Genomic DNA, 25,512 nt, shown 5'->3' with positions numbered 1-25,512 from the left:
AACGGCGGCTAAACCACCCCCCCCCCACCCACGTGTGCCGGCCTTGCTAGGTTCTCGCTAACAGCACTTGCCCAGCAGTCTGTTAACGCTATAGGGGAGGTCTCTGTCTTTGTATATGTGTGCGTGTCGTGCAGTTTGTACACGTGTTAGTGTGTGTGTGTCGTATATTGCCCTGGTTAATAGGCCGCGGCCTTGGGTTATTCTTCATGCTTTCGGGGTCTGTGACCCTCTGCTCACGATCATTAAGGACCGTCCATGATGGTTGGCAGGCCCCGGTAAATCTGCGTGTCCGGCCTAATTTCCGTTCACCTTGGGGTGCCACATGGATCTCCTCCGACCCCCACGCCATTTAGCATCCTTCCCAGTGGAGGTCCTTTCGACAGCAGTGGCGTGAGAACACAATTGCAGGGCTGTGCCTTTATCTTGTACTGAGCCCTTATTCAGATCACATTTAATTCGCAAATGCAAGCAAAGGTGTAACGCATGAAAGCCACTTTGAATAGTTTTGCATAGTCCAGCGATCAGAGTGAGGCTTGATTTTCCGACGAGCCAAACTGCCGCAAGGCACTAACCGGCGCGGAGGGGTGGTGTGAGGTTCTGATGGATTACCTGCGAAAGCCACGCGTCACTAACGGGAACCGGCGGATGGGGCCAAGAGCGACGCGTTGGGAAGCTCCCGCGCATGAAAAAGTCCAAGGTTATCTCCCAGCTCTGGGTGGTGATGTTGGTTGTGGCGCTGTCTCTTAAACTTGGCCCAAGTTTTTGTTCCGGAGTCAAGCACCGACGGAAGTCACAGAGGGGAAGCGAGTGGGGGGCAGACTCACCCCCCCCCCCCACACCCACCACTTCCCTTATTAACTTATTGTGTTTATTAGCCTCTCATTTCGCGTTGATTGTTATTGGTGCATAGCTGGGCGGTGGTGGCTACGCTGCACGTGGCTGGATGTCATCAGACACTGGAGGCAGCAGCGAGGGTTGGTTGATCGCGCACAGATGTTGTGAAACTTCCTTCGCGTGGGAGTCGAGGAGGAGCCGTGCCTTACCCCTGACTTTGACAGCAGAAGACGGTACAGCAAGGTGACTAATCGCCATCTGTTTCCATCTGTACGGGGATAGAGCGTTGCCCCCTCGCACAAGGTGTGGGGTTTCTGCTCCGGTTTCCTCCCCCCGTGAATAATATTAATAATACACACATCTCGGCATTCATTGGTTGAGTGTCATATCGCAAAGAAAACGCCAACGTAGCAGTACCCGTCTGAGGATGAGTCCGATGACTGAGTGTACCTCTCCTGGAAAGGGCGCCACGGTCGCGAGGAGATGTTTACTCCCTCGTCTGCTACGCAGGTGGTCCTGGGTTCGATCCCGACGCCGACTGTCTATTTGGAGTGTGCATGTCTCTCTCCCCGTGGATTTTTTTCCTCCGGCTCCTCCGGTTTTCCCCTCCCATATTTAGAATACCATCACGAGTTTTGAGTATTCGGCTGCGATACATACGATAAGCCACTTCGTTGAGCTACATAGCTCGGTGGGATTTACCTGGTAAAATAAAAATAGTTAATATAGTTTAGTTAGACAGATAAATAAGTCAATAATGATAATAATCCGCAACTTTGTTTGTTGTGAATCCCCACAGCTGCTTGGGGCCCTGCGAGATGCTCATTGCCCAAGCGCCCGCCGCTGGCAGCGTGGGGGCTTAGACGTGGGTGAGACTGTGTGGGGGGGGGGGACGTGGGCTGAGAGTGGGGGGGGGCACGGTGATGAGACAGTGGGGGGGGACGCGTGGGTGAGAGAGGAGGGGGGGACACGTGGGTGAGACTGTTGGGGGGGGCGTGGGCTGAGACTGTGGGGGGGGGACACGTGGGACTGAGAGTGGGGGGGGGGACACGTGGGACTGAGAGTGGGGGGGGGGACACGTGGGACTGAGAGTGGGGGGGGACACGTGGGACTGAGAGTGGGGGGGGGGGGGTTGGACGTGGGACTGAGAGTGGGGGGGGGGGGACACGTGGGCTCTCGCCGGCTCAACCAGTCGTGCCAGTCGCAGCAGAGCGCCCGGCCGCGATAAGAAACCAAGAGAAATGCAAACAGGAAACGCACGGCGCAGTTTTGTCCGACGATTATTTTTGGAGCGTTTAAAAGACTCGCAGCGACAGTCGGTCCGTCGGTCGGCAAGGTCCTCCGCGGCGTTCGCTACGACATTTGCTCAAACGCAGCCCCGAGGCGGTGTTCGACGCGGACGAAGGGCGTCGTCCGCTCTTGGTGAGAGCTCGCAGTCGTCCAAGTCGCTGTTGGAATGCGCGCTGAGGGTGGAGATAGTCGGCCCTGTTGGCTATCATCGCGTGCGCGTGGTTGCCGTGCGCGACACTCCGAGTCGTGCGTGCGCGAGTTTGTTTGGAGCGGTGGTGTCGCAGCGGTTAGCGCTACGCTGCGCTACGAACTTGGCGACCCGAGTTCGATTCGCATTCACGGCCAACATCAGCGACGATTATCTGAACCGGTCCTGGGCCTCCCCTAGGTGGACTCGGCCGTGCAGTAAAAAAACATCGCCACTAGGGAGACAAAGACGGCCGGGCGTGGTGCTGGCCACCAACCCCCTCGTGTACCATTCCGGTTTTCATAAGTGCTCGCTAACAGCATTTGCCCCCTGCAGCCTGTTAAGGCTATATGGGGATATTTGCTTGTTTATCTAAGGAAGGAAGCAGTTGGCGAATGTGCAACAGTGAGAGATTTGCGTCTCTAATCGGCGTCGCATTTCGTGTGACGTTGGGGTTGATGCGCAATGTTTGTAAGCCGGTGTGGGGATGGGGGGGGGGTGAGCTCAAGGATGGAGCCGTCGTGAACTTTCTGGAATTCTACCGGCGAATCTTCCGAACGAGCAGTGGTGTTCCTCTAAAATATATAAACGGTGCTATGAATCGCAGATAGATTCATAGCTTCACACCGAGACCCATAGACTCACATAGAGACTTGGATAGAGACCCATAGATTCGCTTAGAGACACATAGACTTGCTTATAAACCTATATACTCACGAAGAGATCCATATACTTAACATCGAGAACCATAGCTCTACATAGAGACTTACAAAGCAATCCACCGTCTTATAGTGATGCATAAACTTGCCTAGAGAGCCATAAACTTATGAACATATAGACCCAGACAGCGACCCAAAGACTTCAACAGACACTTCCTCCATTTCGTTCTGCGGGGAAGTTGTTCAGCGGCGTGTCTATGCCCACGTGGTTTGTTGTGAGTGGGCCAGGCGACGGCTGCCGCCTGTCTTTGTTGCGGCTAATACAGCACAACAGCAGCAGCAGGACGTATTAATCAGGGCGGCCCGCTGGGTTCGAACCGCTGAACCTCTTCAACAACGAGCGGCGAACGCAGCGCTCCCGCTGGGCTCCGCCACCCATTGCCGGCAATGGGTGGCGGCGACTCCGCAAGGCGCTGCGTGTGTCGAGTCCTTGTTGGTGCGGATACGAAATCTGACGCGGGGGATTGGGAGAGGCGATAGGGAATCATGCGGGGGGGGGGGGGGGGTGGGGGGGGGGTGGAGAGGAAAGCGGTGTAAACATTGTTCGCTGGTGTTCGCTAAACAGCACTTGCCCCAATAGCCTGGTGAAGGCTATACGAGGGGGGTGGATCTTTGTCTTTGTAACAATGTCACCTCCTAGAGATTAAATCGATTGATTTTGTTGGGAGTGGGTCACGATTTCATTCAAGGATCGACTTCAGTTTGTGCACATACAGTGGCATCTAGTGGCTGAAGTGGGCCCGCCATTCGCTACTGCTGGTAGTGGTGGGGAGCGGTAGTGTAGCGGTTAGCGCTACGCTGCGCTACCATCCCGTCGACCCGAGTTCGACTCCCGCTCACGGTCAACACCAATGAGGATTATCTGAATTGGACATGGACCTCCCTTAGGTCGAATCGGCCTCAGACCTGGTGCGCTGTGTAAACATCGCCACCGGGGAGACAAAGGCGACCGGGCGTGGTGTTGGCCACCCACCCCCTCGTGTGCCGTGCCGGCCTTCATAGGTGCTGCTCGCTAACAGCACTTGCCCCAACAGTCAGTTAAGGCCACACGGGTGATCTTTGTCTTTGTCGTGGTACGTGGTGCCCCTTCATATAAAAGCTTCACCGAGTCATCTGGGTTTCGTTAAGCCACACCGACGGTGAAATCGGTGCCCCGATAAACCGCGACAGGGGGGGGGGCGGTGAAGTGGGGAGGCGGGCTGGGGGCTCCGGGGGAGGGGGGGCTCCGGGGGAGGGGGGGGGCTCCGGGGGAAGGGGGGGCTCCGGGGGAGGGGGGGGGGCTCCTGCATCGTTCCCCTCCGGCGGCGCTAATTCAACCAACCGGGTTCGGTTACAGCCGCCGGCGTTTTTCTGTGAATACAGCAGCAGCAGCAGCAGCCGAGACCCCGTGCGCCAGTCTCGTCACCACGGGCGGTGGTGGACGAAGCAGCGACGCTGCCGCTGCTGCCGCTGCTGCCGTTGTCGGTGCTGGCTCCGTGGCGCTGTGTCGAGCGGGCGGGTGAGTGCGCGCCGTATCCACTCTGGAGCTCGCTGACCCTGCTGCTGCTGCTGGTGACCTCGGCTGCGTATTCTCGGAGTTGCCCCGACCGGCCAGGCGGTCTCAGCGGTAGAGCCTAGGACGACACGGAGTTCAATCCCTGGTGGGGGTGGTTGACTCAGTCCATCATCATCACCATCATCCCTTTGGGGAGGGGGGGTACCCCTTTGTGGGGGAGTCAACAGTGGTTACCCCCATGGATAGACGAGCTCCTGTCAGAGTAATGTGGAGATTTCCATCACTGTCTCAGGGAGATGAGCACCGGTCTCAAGGCTCATCTCAGCAGGAAATATCTCCGACTTGCCATGAAATTGAACATTGCAGTCTTTGCAGCTGTTTAAAAGAAGGACTTCACGTGTAAATTTTGATTTAAAGCTTTCGTGACTGCAGTAATTCATATTCTTAGTTCTTTCGGCAAAGTCACGTTGAAAGGAAACAAAACAATAAAAATATATAAAACAATAAAAATTCTCACGACGTTTCGACCATAACACAAACGGTCGTCATCAGGTGTGTCGGTTTGCATTAATTTACTTTAGAAGGACTAGTCCATCTATGTTCTGAAAAGAGGAGGGGGGAGACGAAAAATTAATGTATGCTGTCTGAAAGCCACTGTAAGCGTGAACAATCAATTAAGACCTGAAATGGTTAATCAAATCTTTCCAATGATTGCTAAGCCAGAATCCATCTTCTCGGTTGAAATTGTCTCTGTGCTTGTATATGTGGATAGCCTCATGAACGAATCTCTCATGGTAGCCAGATGGCTATCCACATATACAAGCACAGAGACAATTTCAACCGAGAAGATGGATTCTGGCTTAGCAATCATTGGAAAGATTTGATTAACCATTTCAGGTCTTAATTGATTTTTCACGCTTACAGTGGCTTTCAGACAGCATACATAAATTTTTCGTCTCCCCCCTCCTTTTTAGAACATAGATGGACTAGTCCTTCTAAATAAACTGCCAAATCGCTGCGCGTGGCGCTGACGGTTTTTTAATAAACAAATACACCGTTTAAAAATAAATAAAATAATGCAAACCGGCACGCCTGATGACGACCGTTTGTGTTATGGTCGAAACGTTGTGATCATTTTTATTGTTTTATATATATTTTATTGTTTTATTGTTTCCCTTCAACGTGACTTTGCCGAAAGAGCTAAGAATGACTTCACGTGTCTCTCGTTATTTTAAAACATCGATCGTGTAGCAAGCCAGAATGATCCTCAAGCCCTTTTGGCCTGACTTCCCATGTTTATTACCAAGGTGATGTGTTTATTACATTCTTGCAGAGCAGACGACTGCTTCCAACACAATCTGATGATTATTTTGGACTTGGTTACGGGTGGATATGCCGTCACGATGCATTTTATAATTATTATTTTACTTTCACTGTAGTAAATACTTTTAGATGGTTGAAAGGGTTGGGTTGGTATTCAATATCTACTCTTCTGTAACTACAGTATTCATTCTTGATTTTGAAGGTTTCGTGACTGCAGGAATCCATACTCGTTGGTTCTTTCGGTAAAGTCACGCAGGTATAAAAATACTAGATCACGACGTTTCGATCGCCACAAAAGCAACCTCTCTCCCACCTGAAGACGGTTGCTTGTGTGGCGATCGAAACGTCGTGATCGATTATTTTTCTACCTACGTGACTTTACCGAAAGAGCCAACGAGTACTGTATTCATAACCAACGGTATTGATAACTCCAGTACTGTATTCATAAGCCTGATCATCAGAATAAATTTTAGAATTCTCATTGGAGAATTCCCATTCAGCCCTGTGGTGTAATGTGTTGTCTCCACTCTATCTCTATCCACGTGCTGAGGAAGGTCCACTGCCCGAAACGTCGCCTGTGATATATTTTTGTTTTCCTTTTACGGCCACACGCGGTGCTATAGGGACGAATGTGTTGAGTTATCTGTCTTGCTGATGCGCTTCAGCACTACTGCCAACGCAACGTCGCTGTTTAATTTACAACAAAAACCCCAAACGTATGCTCTCGGTGAGCTACCGTCACACACACACACAGCGAGCTCATTCATTCCCAATCCACTGCTGGATGAAGGCCTCACCATGCCGTATCGGGCTATGGCCCCTTCTTCGTAACACACCAACAGCTCTCCGTGTGTTTAAGGCTGGGCCATTGAAGCATGCGTGGTTGTTGAGTTTGTTTTGTCGACCGTGCAGCGGGGCATCATCGCCAAGTCATCTGCTCCAAGGGATGTCACTTTGACGGTCTTGTGTTTGTTTTCATTTAAACCTCGCGTCGAGTGTGGAACAGGCGACGCCGTCACCACCGTCACCGTCACCACTGTGGTGGCCACAATCCGCTCCGACGGCAAACGCGTGTCCACGCTGCCCAGCGGCTCCCACCCTCTCCTCCCGCGCGTCGCAAACATTCTGATACAATCATCGGGGGGGGGGGGCTAGTAAAAGCTTCGCTAATTAAATTGCACTGTAACCCCCCCCCCTCCACATACCCATTTACAAATGTGTCCCTCCCTCCCCACCCCTCCCACCCACTCCTCTCCCCCAGCACATCGTAGAGGCTGCTCTGGCACGTGTAACATAAACACGCGCACAACATTGTGACGGGGCAACAAGACATTATATATATTTATATACCAAATATATATATACACACCAGGAACTCTCAGAGTCGGCATTTACTTGGTACGTGAAGTGGGTGCATGCACTGCCGCTACGCGTACCCGGCAACCTGGGTTCGATTCCGGGCCACGGCCAACTTAAGTGGCGAATATCGGAGCAGATATTGCGGCCTTTCCCTAAGTAGACTCAGCCTTAACCGCGATTACCTGGTGCGGTGTGGTAACAGCGCATGGCAACGTTGACCGGTCGTGGGGCGCTGGCCGCCCAGACGCTCGTGTGCACTTGCCTCTACAGTCCGTGGAGGCTACACAGGGGATCTTTGTGTCATGTGCACGCCCATACACATACAGTGAGGGAAAAAAGTATTTGATCCCCTGCTGATTTTGTACGTTTGCCCACTGACAAAGGACTGATCAGTCTATAATTTTAATGCTAGGTTTATTTGAACAGCGAGAGACAGAATAAAAACAAAAAAATCCAGAAAAACGCATGTCAAAAATGTTATAAATTGATTTGCATTTTAATGAGGGAAATAAGTATTTGACCCCCTCTCAATCGGAAAGATTTCTGGCTCCCAGGTGTCTTTTATACAGGTATAGAGCTGAGATTAGGAGCACACTCTTAAAGGGAGTGCTCCTAATATCAGCTTGTTACCTGTATAAAATACACCTTTCCACAGAATCAATCAATCAGATTCCAAATTCTCCACCATGGCCAAACCAAAGAGCTCTCCAAGGATGTCAGGGACAAGATTGTAGACTTACACAAGGCTGGAATGGGCTACAAGACCATTGCCAAGCAGCTTGGTGAGAAGGTGACAACAGTTGGTGCGATTATTCGCACCAACGGTTTGCCAATGAACATCTGAATTATTCAGAGGACAACTGGGTGAAAGTGTTGTGGTCAGATGAGACCAAAATGGAGCTCTTTGGCATCAACTCAACTCGCCGTGTTTGGAGGAGGAGGGATGCTGCCTATGACCCCAAGAACACCATCCCCACCATCAAACATGGAGGTGTTAACATTATGCTTTTGGGGTGTTTTTCTGCTAAGGGGACAGGACAACTTCACTGCATAAAAGGGACGATGGACGGGGCCATGTACCGTCAAATCTTGGGTGAGAACCTCCTTCCCTCAGCCAGGTCATTGAAAATGGATGGGTATTCCAGCATGACAATGACCCAAAACACACGGCCAAGGCAACAAAGGAGTGGCTCAAGAAGAAGTACATTAAGGTCCTGGAGTGGCCTAGCCAGACCTTAATTCCATAGAAAATCTGTGGAGGGAGCTGAAGGTTCGAGTTGCCAAACGTCAGCCTCAAAACCTTAATGACTTGGAGAAGATCTGCAAAGATGAGTGGGACAAAATCCCTCCTGAGATGTGTGCAAACCTGGTGACCAACTACAAGAAACGTCTGACCTCTGTGATTGCCAACAAGGGTTTTGCCACCAAGTACTAAGTCATGTTTTGCAGAGGGGTCAAATACTTATTTCCCTCATTAAAATGCAAATCAATTTATAACATTTTTGACATGCGTTTTTCTGGATTTTGTTGTTATTCTTCTCTCACTGTTCAAATAAACCTACCATTAAAATTATAGACTGATCATTTCTTTGTCAGTGGGCAAACGTACAAAATCAGCAGGGGATCAAATACTTTTTTCCCTCACTGTAGGTGGAGCTCAGAGAGGCTCTTTCGTAAAAAAGACAAATATCCCCCATATAGCATAAACAGACTGCTGGGCAAGTTCTGTTAGCGAGTACCTTATAAAGACAATTACAGCACACGTATGAAGAGGTAGTGCGGCCAGGACCACGGCTGGACCACCTTTGTCTCCCCCATTGCTGATGTTTCCACGCAGTTCCAGGCACCCATTTACGGCTGGGGAGACCCAGGACCGGTTCCGACAATCGTCACCGATGTTGAGTCGAACTCGTCTCGCCGGGATCGCAGCGCTGTACGCTAACTCGCTGCGCGCTAACTCGCTGTACCACTACTCCTCACAGCAACAGCTTCAACCACCGCCAGCCACACCAAAAACTATCACGGGCGCTGGAATGCCATGCTCGCACTGGCCGGGGGATATCCCCGCCCCTCGATTGTTCGGTACGAATGACTCTGGATGGTTAGAGGGGGGCGAGGGGGGCAGGGCTGGTAGCGGTGCTGCTGCTCAGCGCTTGGCGGTTAGCGAGTGCGTCGCTTCGCCAATTCGAATGAAGTCTTGGACAGACGCGGGGTTTAATGCCGGGTGACAACTGAACCTTATGGCGGGACCCCGGGGTCCCATAAGCCCCCGGCTCTCGCGTAAACTTCGTTGCGATGTCATTTTATGTCTGTTGAAGGCGAACGACACGGCAATCTATTCCTCTCGACGAGCTCTACACGATGCGCCAATCAAAGATTCCGAGTTTTGTTTCTTCTGCGCATTCGTCGTGTCGTCCGCGCTGCGCTTGGATGACACGACAACAGAATGATCCGCGCCAGCCGGTTCGTAGCGTTTATGTGCGCGATGGGACGGAGTCGCCAGAAATTAATTAATTAATTGCGCGGGGTTTTTTTTCGTTAATTCGGGACCCCGGGTCCCGCAATAACGTTCAAATGGTTCTTTAAACGTCACCGTAATTCACAATCGCGCACGCGTGCGCGTGGTGTAGCGCGCTGCGCTGCAAAACCTGCGAGCCGAGTTCGATTCTCGCTCACGACCAATAATAATAGTGGCGACTATTTGAACCGGTTCCGGGCCCTGCCACAGGGCGACTCTACTTCAAATGAGCACCTGGCGTGGTGTGTAAACATCGGCACCGGGGAGGCAAATGCGGCCTGGCTTGGAACTCCAGCCACGCCACCCCCCCCCCCCCTCGTCTTGTGATGAGGTGGCCTGAATAGTCGCTCGTTAACAGCACTTGCCCCAACAGCCGGTTTTCTCCCTCCACAATAAGAATCGTGCGTTTAGAGTATTTGGCTGCTTGAAAAATATCCACATGATGACAAGCCACTTCGTCGATCTATCATTTGATAGTCACGTCGCTTCTGAAAAAAAAAAGCTATCCAGCTCGGTTGGGCCTTACCTGGTAAAGTAAAATAAGCTAGTTTAGTGTGGTGTCGGGAGCAGCTCACTCCGCTGTGAACCTGGCAGCCTGGGGACGATTGAAAAGCATCACCACAGTCGCGCTGTTCGAATGGCGCAAGTACAAACTGTGATTGTTTGTGTATTGTCATCGTATCGTTATTGTACTGCTGTTGTATTGTTAGCAATGGTCATGCGGACTCCAGCTCACGCTCTGGTCGAGGGAGACTCTCCCTTAGATGCCCCGTGACCCGCATCTGCTCGATTCTCTCCGCTTCCCGTAAGCGTTGAGTCATTCGAGTTGGAGTTTGCGGTGCGTGGCGGGCCCTTGTCTCTACTCCCCCAGCCCACCTTTGTCTCTCCTCCCCATCGCACATTCCCCGCGCTGCCCCCCCCCCCCCCCCGCCCAGATGCTATCATCCCCATGCCTCACGCCCGGCACAATCGTCACCCGCTAGGGTTTGAATACAATCAGGACCGCTCGGCAGAAGTTCAGGGAATCATCGTCATCATCTTTGCCATTATCGTCATCATCATCGTAACCCCCCACATGCCACCTCCGCCTCCCCCCCCCCCAAAAAAAAACCTCTTCCTTGCGGGTCGAGTCGAGAAATCAACGTCATTTAAATCGCAACGCACGATGCCAGTAGCGTCTGTCACTGAGGCGCAATTTCCTATTGGAAAAAAAATTGCGACTAAAAAAACGTTTACATTGGATCAAGCCGCTTTGTTAACGGTTGTGAGATTCCCTCCCTTCGCGCGACCGCCAAGGTAGCCACAACGTGGCCACAACGTGCCTTACCATGAGAAGGCGGTAAAGCGACGTCGGTGTGTGTGTGGGCGCTTCCACGTGTTCCATCTGTGCGTGATAGGATGTTGCAACACTCGCACGCGCGTGGGGTTTTCTGCGTCGGTGGTTTCCCTCCCTAACTGAGTGGAGTTTCAGGGGCCAAAGGTCTTGGACAATTTACTTGGCCTCGCCGGTTCTGGGCTCTCTTCCCAACGTTTCGTCGGCGGGGGAGTTTTGTTTTAACCCCCCGCGCCGCTGATTCCACGCAAACCGCACTACAAGCGGTGCAGCAGTTCGGCAACTTGACATTTTTCGAGTTGTTGTTTTAATTGCCCGTGCTTCCGACGAGAAATTCCGGCGACGGCTGACGTGGCTTTGCAGAGTCTGGAGAGTGGCCCAATATTTGGGCGCACGTTTTTAACGGCGACAAATTCTGACTCGGACGCATCTCGAGTTATGTCGAAGGCGCTTCCCCGCCTTGATTCCCGATGGACCCCCCCGCCGCCCCCCCACCCCCCGGCGCGTGCGTCGCACAAAACGGGCGCGCGGATTCCTCGTCTCGGTCTCGTTCCGTGGCTCCTACAGCTTGAGCCGTTTGCTCTGGGCACACACAAAGACAAAGATCTCCAGTATAGCCATTGACATGCTGTTGGGACAAGTGATGTTAGCGAGTAGTAGCGCCTAATACCAGCCGGCACGGCACACGAGCGGGTGGGTGGCCGGCACCACGCCCGGCCGCCTTTGTCTCCCCAGTAGCGATGTTTACACACGGCACCAGGTACTCACTTGAGGCTGAGTCGACCACACATGCACATGTGCAGATGCGTGTGCGGAGAGCTCAGGGCGATGTCGGCAGAGGTGACTTCCCCGGGGCTCCCACGCTCAGAGCGAGCGAGCCACGGGGTCACTCATTCCCAGGCGTGCGTCGTTGTCCGTGTCGTGTAAACACACGAGTGTGTGAGTGTGTGTGTTTTTATCTCCCTCTCTCTGTGTCTGTGTGTATGTGTGTGCGTGGGGAGCGGTAGAGTAGCGGTTAGTGCTACGCTGCGCTACGAACCCGGCAACTCGAGTTCGATTCTCGCTCACGGCCAGCCTTCATAGGTGCTCGCTAACAGCACTTGCCTCAATAGTCTGTTTAAAGGCTGTACGGGTGATCTTTGTCTTTGTGTGCGACTGTTTAATTTGGACAGGGAGAGAGAAGGGGTCAGGACGTGTCGGGGGGCAAGGGGCAGGAAATAGACGAGAGTGTAGGAGGGGGGGCACTGGGGGAGTGTTTGTTCATGTGCGCCTCTGTTAGTGTGGTGGTGGCGGTGGTGCGGGAGTGGTGGCGGTGGGGTTGGGCTGGGGGCCGAGGTTGTGTTGTGGTGCGAAGCTCCTCGCCGTGGGGGTGACGTTGCCCTGGGGGGTGAGAGAGGCATTTTGCGTCGGCGCGTTCGTCTGTGCGTGCGCGCGTGTGCGTGCGCGCGTGTGCGTGCGTGTGTAGTTGAGAAAAGTCATCCGCCCTCCCCTGTGACGTCTCCATAATTGGTTTCAGCAGCCGAGGGGGAGTCCGGGGCGGTCCGGAGCAGGGAGCCGCTGCTGCTGCTGCTGCTGAGCTCTGTGGCCGTGACGCTGGCGCGGCTCTGGCCCCACTCCTCGCGCGCCCTTCTCCTTGACTCGACTTTCGACAACTCGGCCGCCCTCGTAGTTACTTCACGTTGGGGATTTTTTTCCCCCGCTGCCCCCGCACTGCCCCCCTCCCTGCCCCGCCGCAAGCCTCGCGGTGGAGTCGTTCTGCCCTCGCGTGCTTTGCCTCCTGAAGTTTCTCGCTGGCTTGCTGCTGCCGCCTCTCCTGCACCGCCAAGCGAGGCCCACGTGGATGTGAGCATGGACTTGTCCTAGCGGGATGGATTTGGAGAATGAGCTGTGTACACGCTTGCCTTGGCTCCACAAGAGGGTAAGCGGGGTTTTTTCGTTTCATTCTCTCTTCAAATTGAATCTTTCTCTTGACTACAACCTTTTCTTAAGTATTTTTTTTGTAAAGTGAAAAGAACGTTCCAAGCCATTCACCACTCCTCCGTTGCCGAGCAATTGGGCGACCTGCCATTCACGCACGGAGTCCACGCGCCTGTACAGTGCCCGCATTGTGTCGTTCTTATTCCGAGCAGGGCCCTTTGATCTCCCTCCGTCTATGGATCTTGCAACTTTTCGTGTTGTTTTGACTGTGGAGGTCACTCGCACACACGGTCGCCATCACACGCACACACGGTCGCACACACTCGCGCACACACGGTCGCACACACGGTCGCACACACTCGCGTGCACGCGCGCGCACACGCACACACACGCACACACTCGCGCACACACACGCACACACTCGCGCACACACTCGCGTGCACGCGCGCGCACACGCACACCCTCGCGCACACACTCGCGCACACACGCTGGCGCGAGCACGCCCAGCGTTTGGTGGAGCATGTCCTTTGAATATTCATTGTGTGATGTAACATGCACACACTTGATATCAGAATCTGTATTTATACTGGAGGAATCCGATGAGCAATGAAGCTCTTTTTCACAGATGTCCATTAGGGGCGGTCAGAACGATACAACAACAAAGAATACTGAAACACGATAGAGTGCAAATTAAACAAATCACATGAAATTTTTTTATCTACAAATAATACGAAACATTTTTTATTGTTATCTTACCAGGTAAAGCCCACTGAACTATTAGCTTCTTCTTGGCCATCGGTCCAGGCTGCAAAGCAGTTATATATTTAAAAAAAAATCTCTGAAACAAAAGTTTGAAAACTATAAACATGTATTCCAATTGTGCCATCGCCAATCGAGTCGTGCGGCGAAATAATCCATTCGGAAATCTCACAGAGCGCTGTAAACAGAGGGTGATTCCCCCCCCCCCCACCCCGTGCCTTCGAGGGGGCAGCCGTTCCAGAGATGCCCACACGGGACGATTGTCTGTAGAGTGCTGCACGTCACCAGTAGGGGGTGCACTCACCAACACGCTTTGTTGTGAGTTCGTTGTTTGACCGTCAAACTGATGTTTTTTAATTATCCGAGCTGGAAGTTCGCTCACATAAGTGCACACATGAATCAATGTAATGGGTTGTTGTTTTTTTTGTACAGTCACTAGTGACGAAGCTGAAACCACTAACCACTACATTTATGGTCTAAGCTTAATCTGTCTTTGAGAACCTGGTTTAATCACGGGTGACTCGAACGCGGATTCAACCTCAGGCTCCGAGCAGTTGGTGGCTCAGAATTCCGATCTCTCAGCCACGCACTCACCTCCATTTGACTTTTTAAAACCACTCACTTGGACCAACCCACGTTTCAGAATCAGATTATTTATTTATATCGAATGAATCCTATGAGCTTTAAAGCACTTTTGCACAGATGTCCAGTAGAGTCGGGTAAGAACGTAACAACAACAAATAATACAAACACACAATAGTTTAATCAAATAAAACTCATTGCTCGGCCCGGTCAGGGTGAGCGGCTCGCAGACGACAAATCCTGGTTAGGGTGAGGGTTGACTCAGCCCATCATGCCACTGCACGCGATACAATGAGTACCACTCTGTGGGGAAGGCGACAGTGGTTGTCCCATCAAAGGTAGGTGAAAATCCCACCACTGACTTAAGGCTCAAAACAGCATATGAGCACCACTGCAATGCTCAAATAAATAAGGAAATCACTTTGACTTGTAACTTTTCCAGTGCTGGATGAGACCGATGCTCAGAACCACCGCCGCCTGAGTGTTCACAGAATGTCATTCAATCAATGAATAAATCCATCGCGCCATCGCTTGGTGAAAAGTTCACAGCCATGGATTCTAATTTTTCCCAGACCGTTCTCCCGGTGTCTTCTTCCATGTGGAAACCGTTCCATTGGCCGGATTCTATCACTAAATCTCGCTGCTTAGGGCTCTCCGGACGCGTTTACGGCTCGTGACGCGTGTCGTCGTTCGGCGCGTTGTCCCACGTTTCGCTCCCTGTGCCGGGAGCTTCTTCGCTTCCCTGCGCTATGCAGGACAACCGCTAACACCCGTGCGGTAGCACCTCCGTCTGTCTCCCCAACTTTGCTCTTCGTCCGTTAAGCTCCACCGTAAGACGATCTCTCCACGCACCGCCTCTGATCAACCTGAACGCGAGGGAATCTTTTTCTCTCGGTGTTGTTCCGTGAAGTCGTGAATAGCTCAACGTCGACTCCTAGTACACGCCCGATATACAGGGTGCTTCAACAAAAATGTTTTTAACACTTCTGAGAATTTGCAACAATGCCACAAGAAACGTGCCCTCCGGCTTTGGAGACCACCTGGAGAAGATTAAAGGCAACGCGTTGACAATGATGGCGAACAAGTGGGAGACTCTTTGACTTTTTGAAGCTATTAACATACACTTGTTATCATGCTACAGGATATTATCCATTCTTTTTCCATTAAAAACGATAGTCCCATGTAAGTGTTAGCATTTTTTGAAGCACCCTGTATATACCTGATTTTATATATATACACACACCCGATGTCGTGAAATCTCCGAAGCCGAGAAGGCGCAGGGCCTGGTCAATAGTTGGGTGGGTGACTGCCACCAGAGCCTTGCCAGGTGTTGCAGGTGACGGCGATGTTGAGGGTCACCCGCGAAGTCCCCCGAGATCATTGGATCGCCGTCGTGGGATAAAATTCGTCAGTAGACAAATGTGAATTATTCTTATTAATACCTGCGATGAGGGTTTTCTTAGTCGTAACTGGTCCAGTCTAGGAGCACTCAACCTCTCCGAATCTAACTCCCAGCAACTGTTTACCCATCTGTGTGGAGTTTGGGCGTTAGTTCTCTAACTCTCGTAGCCATCGCACGATTAGTGACTCGTCCCGCCCGTCGCCCGTTCTCGTCAGATGTGGGAAGCTAAGGCGGGTTGAGCCTGGCAAGCGGTGCGTGAATGGTCGACTACTTGGGAGCATCGGGTGTTGTAGGCTTTGGCCTCTTAAAGGTGGTCCGGAGATGGCGGTACAGCAATGGAGTGTTGAATCGACCTGTACGGAGATGTCATTGTTACCGTCTCGTATGCAATGGGTTTTCGCCAGCTACTCTGCTCTCATCCCCACATGAGGCCAGACTCTCATTCATACGGAATCGGTCAAACATCGTAATCCCGAGCCCTGTTGGAAAATACCATTTAAACTAAGCGAAGCTATTGCTGGGGAAATAATATATTACATCATAATAATATATTACATCAGCCAAGAACTCCCAACCGGTATTTGCCATTCGGGTAAACCTGTTCCACTTATCTTGATTCCGCTGACGTTCAGAATTCTTACGAACGCCCAAATGTCTCAGCTTCCGAGTTTCTTTTCGAAATTCACGGGGGAGGGATGGGGAGCCCTGCTGGGCTTGCCATGGAACCCCGCTCTCATCTCGCCGTCTCTGGGACACATTCTGCCGCAAATTATAATAGGGGGCCCAGTTCCTTGGGAATTGCGTGCTTGCGGCCTGATATCACGGGGGCCTCCACAGTTTACCACAATTCTCTTTCCGCCTGTTCCTGGCACAGAGCTGCCTCCCATCCCCAATGTCCCATGACCCCCCCTCAACCCCCCCTCCAAAAAAGTGCGGATGGACAGACCAGCAAACGAACGAGTTAGCGAGCAGGGTAAGCGAGAGAGACACACACAAGGGGAGGAGAGAGAAAAAACGGGAGACCCTTGCAGTTGCCACGTGTGAACCGACGCTCCCAAACACATGTACACTCACGCGTGCCCGCTCTAGCGAGCTTGCACGTGCGCACGCGCTCGCACGTGAGCACGTCAGCGTGCGAGCGCGTGCATGCTCACACACGCAGGCACGCGGCTCTGGGGCATCTCTTTAACAATCCCTGCTGCGAGCGATCCCAAACTCTCGACACCCCCACCACCACCCACCCCCAAACTCTCCGGCACACTCCCATAGTTGGATCGGCAGACCCTTCTCTCTCCCTCCCCCACCCGTGCACGCTCCCTCACTCTCTCTGTCACACACTCGCTTCCCCCACAAATCCCTGCTACTACCCCCACCACCTCCCCCCCTCTCTTCAGCTGTGATTCCCTCTCAGTCTCCGCACAGCTCCCCGCGGACCCCACTGTTCCACCACGACCACGCGCGGAGTTTAAATTTAACAGCCCCTGCGGGGTTGACCGTGAGCCACAACAACCACCGCCCCCACCCACCCTCCTCGCCCCCCCCAACTCCACCTCTCTCCCCCCGTCTCTCTCTGTTCCAGGGAAAATGTAAATAATAAACCCGGCACGGCATCTCGCAAGGCCGAGCTGTGGCCTTCACGGATGAAGTACATTCAAGGATGTACTGGAGTTTGTTTCGGTTTTTATTTAACAATGAGAATAAGAAAAACTAAAGTGATAGAAGAGGCTTGTCGTCAAACTCTTGAGAGACCAATGCATTTCCACCCGATGTTTTTTTTTGTTTGCCAACTACAATACAACAATAATAATTCACCGAAGTCTCCGTCACATCACGAACGGAGTGGCCCAAATCGTTGAGCCGCAATGCGTATCGGCCACGTTGCCAAGATGCGAATCTGGCTCTTAATGTCACACTTTGTTACACGCAAACTCTTCTTCTGGTAGGGCTTTATTTTCCACTGGATTCTTTTGAAATAAATGAATAAAATAATTCACAGCGTTGCATGGGACACGGGCGTGGGACATCGGCTGGCCGGGCCCTGGCGCTGATCCAGGGCGAGGGGGCCACTTCACTGGCCTCGTCGTTTGTAAATTTATCGCTCGTTCCCGACAATCGACGTTCTGTGACCGACCTCCCCCCCCACCCCACCCGGCGTGGGTGGTGGGGCACCATCACGCACAACAAGTCCACTGTGGTGACGCGGGCAGACATCGCGGGAAGTGCCCTGGCTCGCGATGCGGAGTCTCCGCTGTTGAGCAGAACGGACACGGGGTGGGCCGCCAACTTTCCGAGTGTTTCCAAAAGCGTTTGGTGCAGCAGTGGTCCTCGCTGCAGGGCCCGCGGGGGGGGGGGGGGGGGCGCTGGTAACCTCTGGTGGACTTCAGTGCGGCCCCTGATGTGTGGCGCTCCGACAATACACACACAGTAACAACACCCCCATCATCAACATCGTGCTGCTGTCAAACCCCCACTGGTGTGTCAAATGTGTGGAGGCCCTCGCACTGACGATGTCTTATCGGCGAAAGTGCCCCTGCCCCTCTGAAAATTAGTGAAGTACGCTGGGCTGGTGGCAAGGGCCGACCCCCCCCCCCCGCCCTGCGCAGAGTGTGGGGGAAGAGGCTGCTGCTGGTGGTGATGGCTGTGGGCACGTGGACATACGACCGACTTTTGTAATTTCGGATTTAGACGTTGGCACGATTCTGACTCTCGAGTGAGTGAACATCCCCGGCCGGCACAGCAGTGGGCATCTGCAGGTGGTGGTGCAACGTGCCCGCCACCTCCTGGTCGGACGACCCGTACCGTGCCCAGGGGGTCTGTCCCGTCACCTCCTGGCAGCGGTGAACCTTCGCCAGCGCTTCTCGTGATGACCTCACCGTGCACACACGCGTCACGTTGATGGTGTCACTGCCACTTAGTGGCGGCGTTATTATGATTAACTACCTCGCCTGGTATGCAGGTAGTCGTGGAATCCATCCCGACCCTGACGCCTGCTGCTGCTGCTGTATATTTGCAGTTTGCGTGTATCTCTCTCTCTCTCATCATCATCACGGTGGCTAGGAGATGTTAACTACCTCGCCTGGTATGCAGGTAGTCGTGGAATCCATCCCGACCCTGACGCCTGCTGCTGCTGTATATTTGGAGTTTGCGTGTGTGTCTCTCTCTCTCATCATTATCACGATGGCTAGGAGATATTAACTACCTCGCCTGGGATGCGGGTAGTCGTGGAATCCATCCCGACCCTGACGCCTGCTGCTGCTGCTGTATATTTGGAGTTTGCGTGTCTCTCTCTCTCTCATCATCATCACGGTGGCTAGGAGATGTTAACTACCTCGCCTGGTATGCAGTTAGTCGTGGAATCCATCCCGACCCTGACGCCTGCTGCTGCTGCTGTATATTTGGAGTTTGCATGTCTCTCTCTCTCTCATCATCATCATCACGGTGGCTAGGAGATGTTAACTACCTCGCCCGGTATGCAGGTAGTCGTGGAATCCATCCCGACCCTGACGTCTGCTGCTGCTGTATATTTGGAGTTTGCGTGTCTCTCTCTCTCTCATCATCATCACGGTGGCTAGGAGATGTTAACTACCTCGCCTGGTATGCAGGTAGTCGTGGAATCCATCCCGACCCTGACGCCTGCTGCTGCTGTATATTTGGAGTTTGCGTGTATCTCTCTCTCTCATCATCATCACGGTGGCTAGGAGATGTTAACTACCTCGCGTGGTATGCAGGTAGTCGTGGAATCCTTCCCGACCCTGGCGCCTGCTGCTGCTGCTGTATATTTGGAGTTTGCGTGTCTCTCTCTCTCTCATCATCATCACGGTGGCTAGGAGATGTTAACTACCTCCCCTGGTATGCAGGTAGTCGTGGAATCCATCCCGACCCTGACGCCTGCTGCTGCTGTATATTTGGAGCTTGCGTGTCTCTCTCTCTCTCATCATCATCACGGTGGCTAGGAGATGTTAACTACCTCGCGTGGTATGCAGGTAGTCGTGGAATCCATCCCGACCCTGGCGCCTGCTGCTGCTGTATATTTGGAGTTTGCGTGTCTCCCTCTCTCATCATCATCACGGTGGCTAGGAGATATTAACTACCTCGCCTGGTATGCAGGTAGTCGTGGAATCCATCCCGACCCTGACGCCTGCTGCTGCTGTATATTTGGAGTTTGCGTGTCTCTCTCTCCCCGTGGTCGCGTTCATTTTTCTCCGGGTCCTCCAGTTTTTTACTTCACATTTCCACTATTTGGCTGCTGTAAATGTCCACATGATAAGCCACTTCGTTGAACTATAATTTGTGATAGAAAGCCGCTTCTGAAAAAGAGCCACGTAGCTCCGTGGGCTCAGTGGGCCTTACGTGGTATAATAAAAAAAATATATAGTAGTTTTTTTTAATCACTCTACTTGTTTACGCAGGAAAAGCCTCAGATTTGGTTTACAGTAGGGTCCCTGTCAAGTTTCGCAGGAGATGTTTGTTGTTACTGTGTGCGATCCAAATTGTAATCATTTTCAGGTGAAGTTCAGTATTGGAATGGACGTCTTTGGCCAGTATCATTGTTTGTGTCTCTCTGTGTATGTGTGTCTTTGACTTTGTGTCTGTGGGTGTGTCTGTGTGGGGAGCGGTAGAGTAGTGGTTAGCGCATTGCGCTACAAACCCGGCCACCCGAGTTAGATTCCTGCTCACGACCAACACCAATGACGATTATCTGAACCGGTCCTGGGCCTCCCCTAGGTCGACTCAGCCTCAAATGACTGCCTGGTGTGATGTGTGAACATCTCCACTGGGGAGACAAAGGCGACCGGGCGTGGTGCTGGCCACCGCACTCCCTGGTGTGCCTTGCCTGCCTTCATAGGTGCTCGCTAACAGCACTTGCCCCAATAGTCTTTTGAGGCTATACAGGGGATCTTTGTTTTTTCTTTGTGTCTGTGTGTGTGTTTTTTTAGCTATGGGAGGTCCCGTAGGAAACCCACACATAACAGATTGGAGAACATACAAACTCCAGACAGAAAGACGCCCGAGTCAGGGATCAAACCCAGGAATTTGCTGGCTGTGAGGCACGACTGTCACCACTGCACCAACCCATGCCGTCATGTGGTTACATATATTTCATTGTAAGAACAACAACGATAACGGCCTTTATTGAGGTTGAAGGTACGAATGCGCTAGCGCTGCCAGCAGTAACGAGTGCGCGTGAGAACTCTCACATAGACCAGCCGATCCAATGTGAATGAATCCTTACAATGACGTGTTGCTCTTCACGACTTTCCCGGACCTGATGGTATTGGTTGTGGAGGAATGGGGGGAGGGGGGAATTGCCCACGAATGTTAACTACCTCGCTTGGTATACAGGAGGTCGTGGGATCGATCCTGACCCAGACTCCTGTGCAGTATTTGGAGTTTGTGTCTCTCTCCCCGTGTTCGCGTGGGTTTTTCTCAGGGTCCTCTGAGTTTTTCTCTCCACATTTAGAGACACGCATTTACAGTATTTGACGAAGATTGCTTGTGTTGCAGTCGAAACGTCGTTAGAATTGTATTGTTTTATATTTTTATTATTTTAATGTTTCCCTTCTACGTGACTTTACCGATAGAACCAAGAATATGAATCCCTGCAGTCACGAAAGCTTTGAATCAAAATGTTTACGTTAAATAAACATTTAATAGCCACGAGTGTGTGACTAAGATTTTGACCAGGTGGTGCATCCTGACAGTCATCTGAGTCAGTCAACACATGGCACCTGCTGGGTCTGTCCCGTGACCTCCTGCCAAGCGAGCATTCGACACTTCACGTGACCTCAAAGTGCACCTAGCCTGGCACAATCGCCGTGGTGACATCACCGTCAATGACCCTGATTCAGTGGCTAGTTGTTGTTGTGACTAAGAGAGCTGTGACTCAAGTGAGTCATTGGCGAGTTTTCGCAGGAGGGAGGCGATGGTTGTGCTTTGTGTGAGTTATTATTGCTGTCATGTCAACTAAATTATCGTTGAAAGTGCCCTGTAATCTGCACGAGAGTTGGTATCAGAGCTGAGCTGTGCTGAGTCTGTGTGGCCGAGGTGATGGCTAGATCTCGCCCCCACTTTGCCATTGTTACGCAGTGTCAGATAAAAGCTGTCAAATAAAAGCTGTTAATGAAACGCGATAACTTCCTTTTTGTTGAGTCAGCGCCGGAAAAAGGCTGACTCCTCGCCACGAGCAGACCCGACCCTTTCTCAATAAAAAACAACAGAATCCCCAAGTGTGGTGTGTGTAGTGCGCGTTAATCTGTGTGTTAGCCGGGCTGCTGAAATGTACCGTAGCAAGTTGGCACAGCAGGGGACACAGGTGGTGCATCTGTCAGTCGTCTCAGTCAGTCAACACATGGCACCTGGGTCTGTCCCGTGACCTGTCAGCGAGCTTTCGACACTTCACGTGGCCTCGGGAGTGCACCTAGCCCTGGCACAAGCGCCGTTGTAGTGTCACTTGCCACGTAGTCGTGAATGGCGGCTGTTGTGTTGATCTGAATGGTTAGTGAACTGCGCTACGGACCTTTAACCTGAGTTCCGTTCCGGGCCACGGCTAGCATCAGTGGCGGGGAGTATAATCTACACTGGTCCTGGGGGGGCGGGGGGGGGCACTGCCATTGGTTGACCAAGGTTTACATGAGGGCAGTGGGTGTACTGGGGAGACAAAGGTGGCCGGGGGTAGTACTGGCCACACACTCTACCCTCGTGCTCGCTAACGGCTCTTTATCCAACTGCCCCTGGAGGCGACACGGGGGGCGGGTAGGGGATCTTTGTCTTTGTTAATATGAATGTGTACAAGTAGAGGTACTGAATAATGAACCCCCAGGCCGCCTGCCCTAACACGTGTTTACATTCCCTCGTTCGGCTGCCGCTCCGTCGCCAGTCTCGACCCCCGGCGCCTCCACCACCCCCTTGAGCCGTGACGCGTTCCGCCCAGAGCCCACTCACTCTCACTTAACATTCCATACGATGACTCTAGCTTGCATATGTTTAAAATGGACAAGGGATGATAATTAGAACAATGATGCTGTGATTGTAATAAAGGCACGCCGCAGTCGCACGGCAGAGACAGCCACCGTCTCAGTGGGTCACGGCGGCTCCTCCCGTCCAACGGAACGCTCCTCCTGTCCACTCGCCTCCCCACTCCTCCCGCCTCCCCACTCGCCTCCCCACTAATCCCGCCTCCCCACTCGCCTCCCCACTAATCCCGCCTCCCCACTCGCCTCCCGCCTCCCCACTCCTCCCGCCATGCCCTCTCCACAATCCCAGCCCCGTTCCAACCCTCACCACCCCCCCCCCCCCCGCTTCTTCGTGATGATGACGATGATGGCGATGTTGGTGCTGTAGCGCCGAGGGTAGAAATGTCGCTCCCCAGCGACTCTGGCCCTGCGATGGGCTTGTGGTGGCGCCAGTGAACCTGCCCGTTGATGCCCCCCACCCCCTTAACCGAGTCGGGTCTCGGCCACGTGCACGTGGCTGCGGGAGTCGAGTGCTGACGGGGGAAGGCCCAGCCCTGGGATTTGCTCTCTCGCGGAAGGGGCGCCCCCCCTCCCCCTCGCGCGGGGGCTTTGTTCTCGCACCCTTCCTAGCTGGCCGGTTCGTCTTGGGAGAAGAGGCCGGGGGGGGGGGTAGTACCCACACTTTACCCACACTTTACCCCACACTTTACCCCACACCTTACCCACACTTTACCCCAACAGACACGTCCTGCCAGTCGATGCTAACTGTGGTGTGCCTGTTCCTCCTGCTGCTGGGTGGACAGAGGCGGTGGGGGGCTGACGGTGGGGGGCTGACGGTGGGGGCTGGTGGTGGGGGCTGGAGGTGGGGGTAGGGGGGTCACTCGTCCATTTTATCAACTGCCTCACCAGGAGATGGAATCGTTGCGATTTCGGTGTCGATTACAACGCCGTTGTTACTGGCCCGGGCAGCCCTCCATGGCTTGAAAAGTTGTAACTTATAAATAAAGCTGCGTTCTTGAAATGGCTCGGGTTGTTGTCCGGCGGATGGCGTTTGTATGGTGCTGGGTAATAGTGGCTTGGGCCTATGCTGTGGGGCGCCACGGTGGTGAGATGTTAGCTACCTCGCCTGGTATGCAGGAGGTCGTGAGATCAATGCCGACCCTGACACCTGCTGCTGTATATTTGGAGTTTGCGTGTTCTCCACGTGGTCACGTGGATTTTCCTCCGGGTTCTCCGCTTTTTTCTCCTCGACATTCAGAGTCAACGTCACCCCTTTGAGAGTATTTGGCTGCTATACATTTCCATATGATAAGCCACTTGGTTGAACTATCATTTGCGGCCAGGTAGATTTTGAAAAAGAGCTACGTAGCTCAGTGGGGCCTTGCCTGGTTAAATAAAAAAGTAGTTTATAGTTTAATAGGATCATGCACGTTTATGCTGATGGGTGTCTTGAGTCCTTGATGCCTCTACTCACAGATCTGTTGGGTCCCAGGCCTCTTTATTCCGAAGTCCCTTAGCAGCTAGTCTCCTGAGTCTGAAGCGTCAAGCGTCTTGAGCCCCTGTTGTCTTCAGTCCCGTGTCCCTCGAGACCCGGGTATCTCGCGTCCTAAGGGTACTGCGTCACAGATATATATATTGAGTCCCCGGCCCATTGAGCACTGCATCTCCTCATCGTTCCTGAGCCACTTGACATCGGTTCACGCCGAGTCCCAGGTGCCGGGACCTCCTCGTCTTCAGGCGTCACTCAGCCGGCGGCACGACGCTTCACGAAATCCGCGGCGTCACCGCTCTTCGGCGGCGTGCGCGGCGCATTCCCGCGGCTTCGCGAGTTCTGGCAGCCGGGACGCCTCTCCTGGGAAACGCGCCGTGGCGAACAGCTCCTGAGCGAGTGTGCGTGCGCACGCGTGGGCCTGCGGGGGCGGAGGGGGGCCCGGGGGGAGAGTGCGGTGCCTGCGTTCTTCTCGTCGCCCGGACTGGGTGGTGGAGACATTCCTGCAGCGCATGCCGCCCCGGCGACTCGCGACGCCAGCTGTTGCGTTGGAGAGACACGCGGCGCCCCGTGCGGCTGTAAAAACGGGGAAATATTCCCGTGCGCTCGCTTCCCCTGTCGAAGGGAAGAATGTAACGAAACTCGCACGGCCCCCGATGGTATTCACGTGGCGAGTCAGTGAGGATGTGCGTGTCGAGACTCGGTCGACTCGGCCTCAAACAAGTACCCGGTGCGGTGTGTAGTGAACATCGGCACTCACGAGACAAAGGCGGCCAAGCGGGGTGCTGGCCATCCACCCTCTTGTGCCATTCCGGCCTTCACAGGTGCTTACTAACAGCACTCGCTCCAACAGCCTGTTAAGCCTATATGGGGATCGGTAGTGCAGTGGTTAACACGCTGCGCTACGAACCCGGCGACCCGAGTTCCATTCCCGCTCACGACCAACACCAGTGAGGATTATCTGAACTTGGTCCTGTGCCTCCCCTAGATCAATTCAGCCTTAAATGAATAACCTAGTGCGACGCGTAAACATCGCCACTGGCGAGACAAAGGCGGCCCGACCTGGTGCTGGCCACCCACTCCCTCGTGTACCGTGCCGGCCTTCATAGGTGCTACTCGCGAAACGGCATGGGCCCCCCCCCAGTCTGTTGAGGCTATAGGGGTGACCTTTGTCTTTGTGCGTGTTTGTGTTTGCAGAAGAACGGGCAGCCTGGGTCGGAGGGCGAGGACTACCAGGAGCGGCTCTCCCGTCTCGAGGAGGACCGGGAGTCACTCGTGCTGCAGGTGAGAAGCAGCTGCAGCAGCCGCAATAGTAGCTGCAGCAGCAGCAACAGCAGCAGCAGCAGCTGTGT

At 53.2% G+C, this 25,512-nt stretch overlaps 1 protein-coding gene across 4 annotated transcripts in view; it reads left to right on the top strand.

The window, feature by feature from the left end:
• LOC116945644 (liprin-beta-1-like) overlaps positions 1-25,512 on the top strand; it is a 73,718-nt gene that overhangs the window by 14,016 nt on the left and 34,190 nt on the right. For 3 of the 4 annotated variants that reach the window (XM_032960165.2, XM_076069480.1, XM_076069479.1), the window contains one exon: positions 25,358-25,444. In XM_032960165.2, the coding sequence (XP_032816056.2) occupies positions 25,358-25,444 (87 nt within the window). Of the gene's footprint in view, positions 1-12,476; positions 12,977-25,357; positions 25,445-25,512 lie in introns of those variants that run through there. The other variant, XM_032960166.2, reaches the window with a different exon arrangement.

This window comes from Petromyzon marinus, chromosome 24 (assembly GCF_048934315.1).
Source record: "Petromyzon marinus isolate PM22_M1 ecotype Great Lakes invasive population chromosome 24, UKy_Petmar_22M1.pri1.0, whole genome shotgun sequence".
Taxonomy (NCBI): Eukaryota; Metazoa; Chordata; class Hyperoartia; order Petromyzontiformes; family Petromyzontidae; genus Petromyzon; species Petromyzon marinus.
The sequence above is the reverse complement of the archived record's forward strand: the minus strand, read 5'-3'. Positions and strand labels throughout refer to the sequence as shown.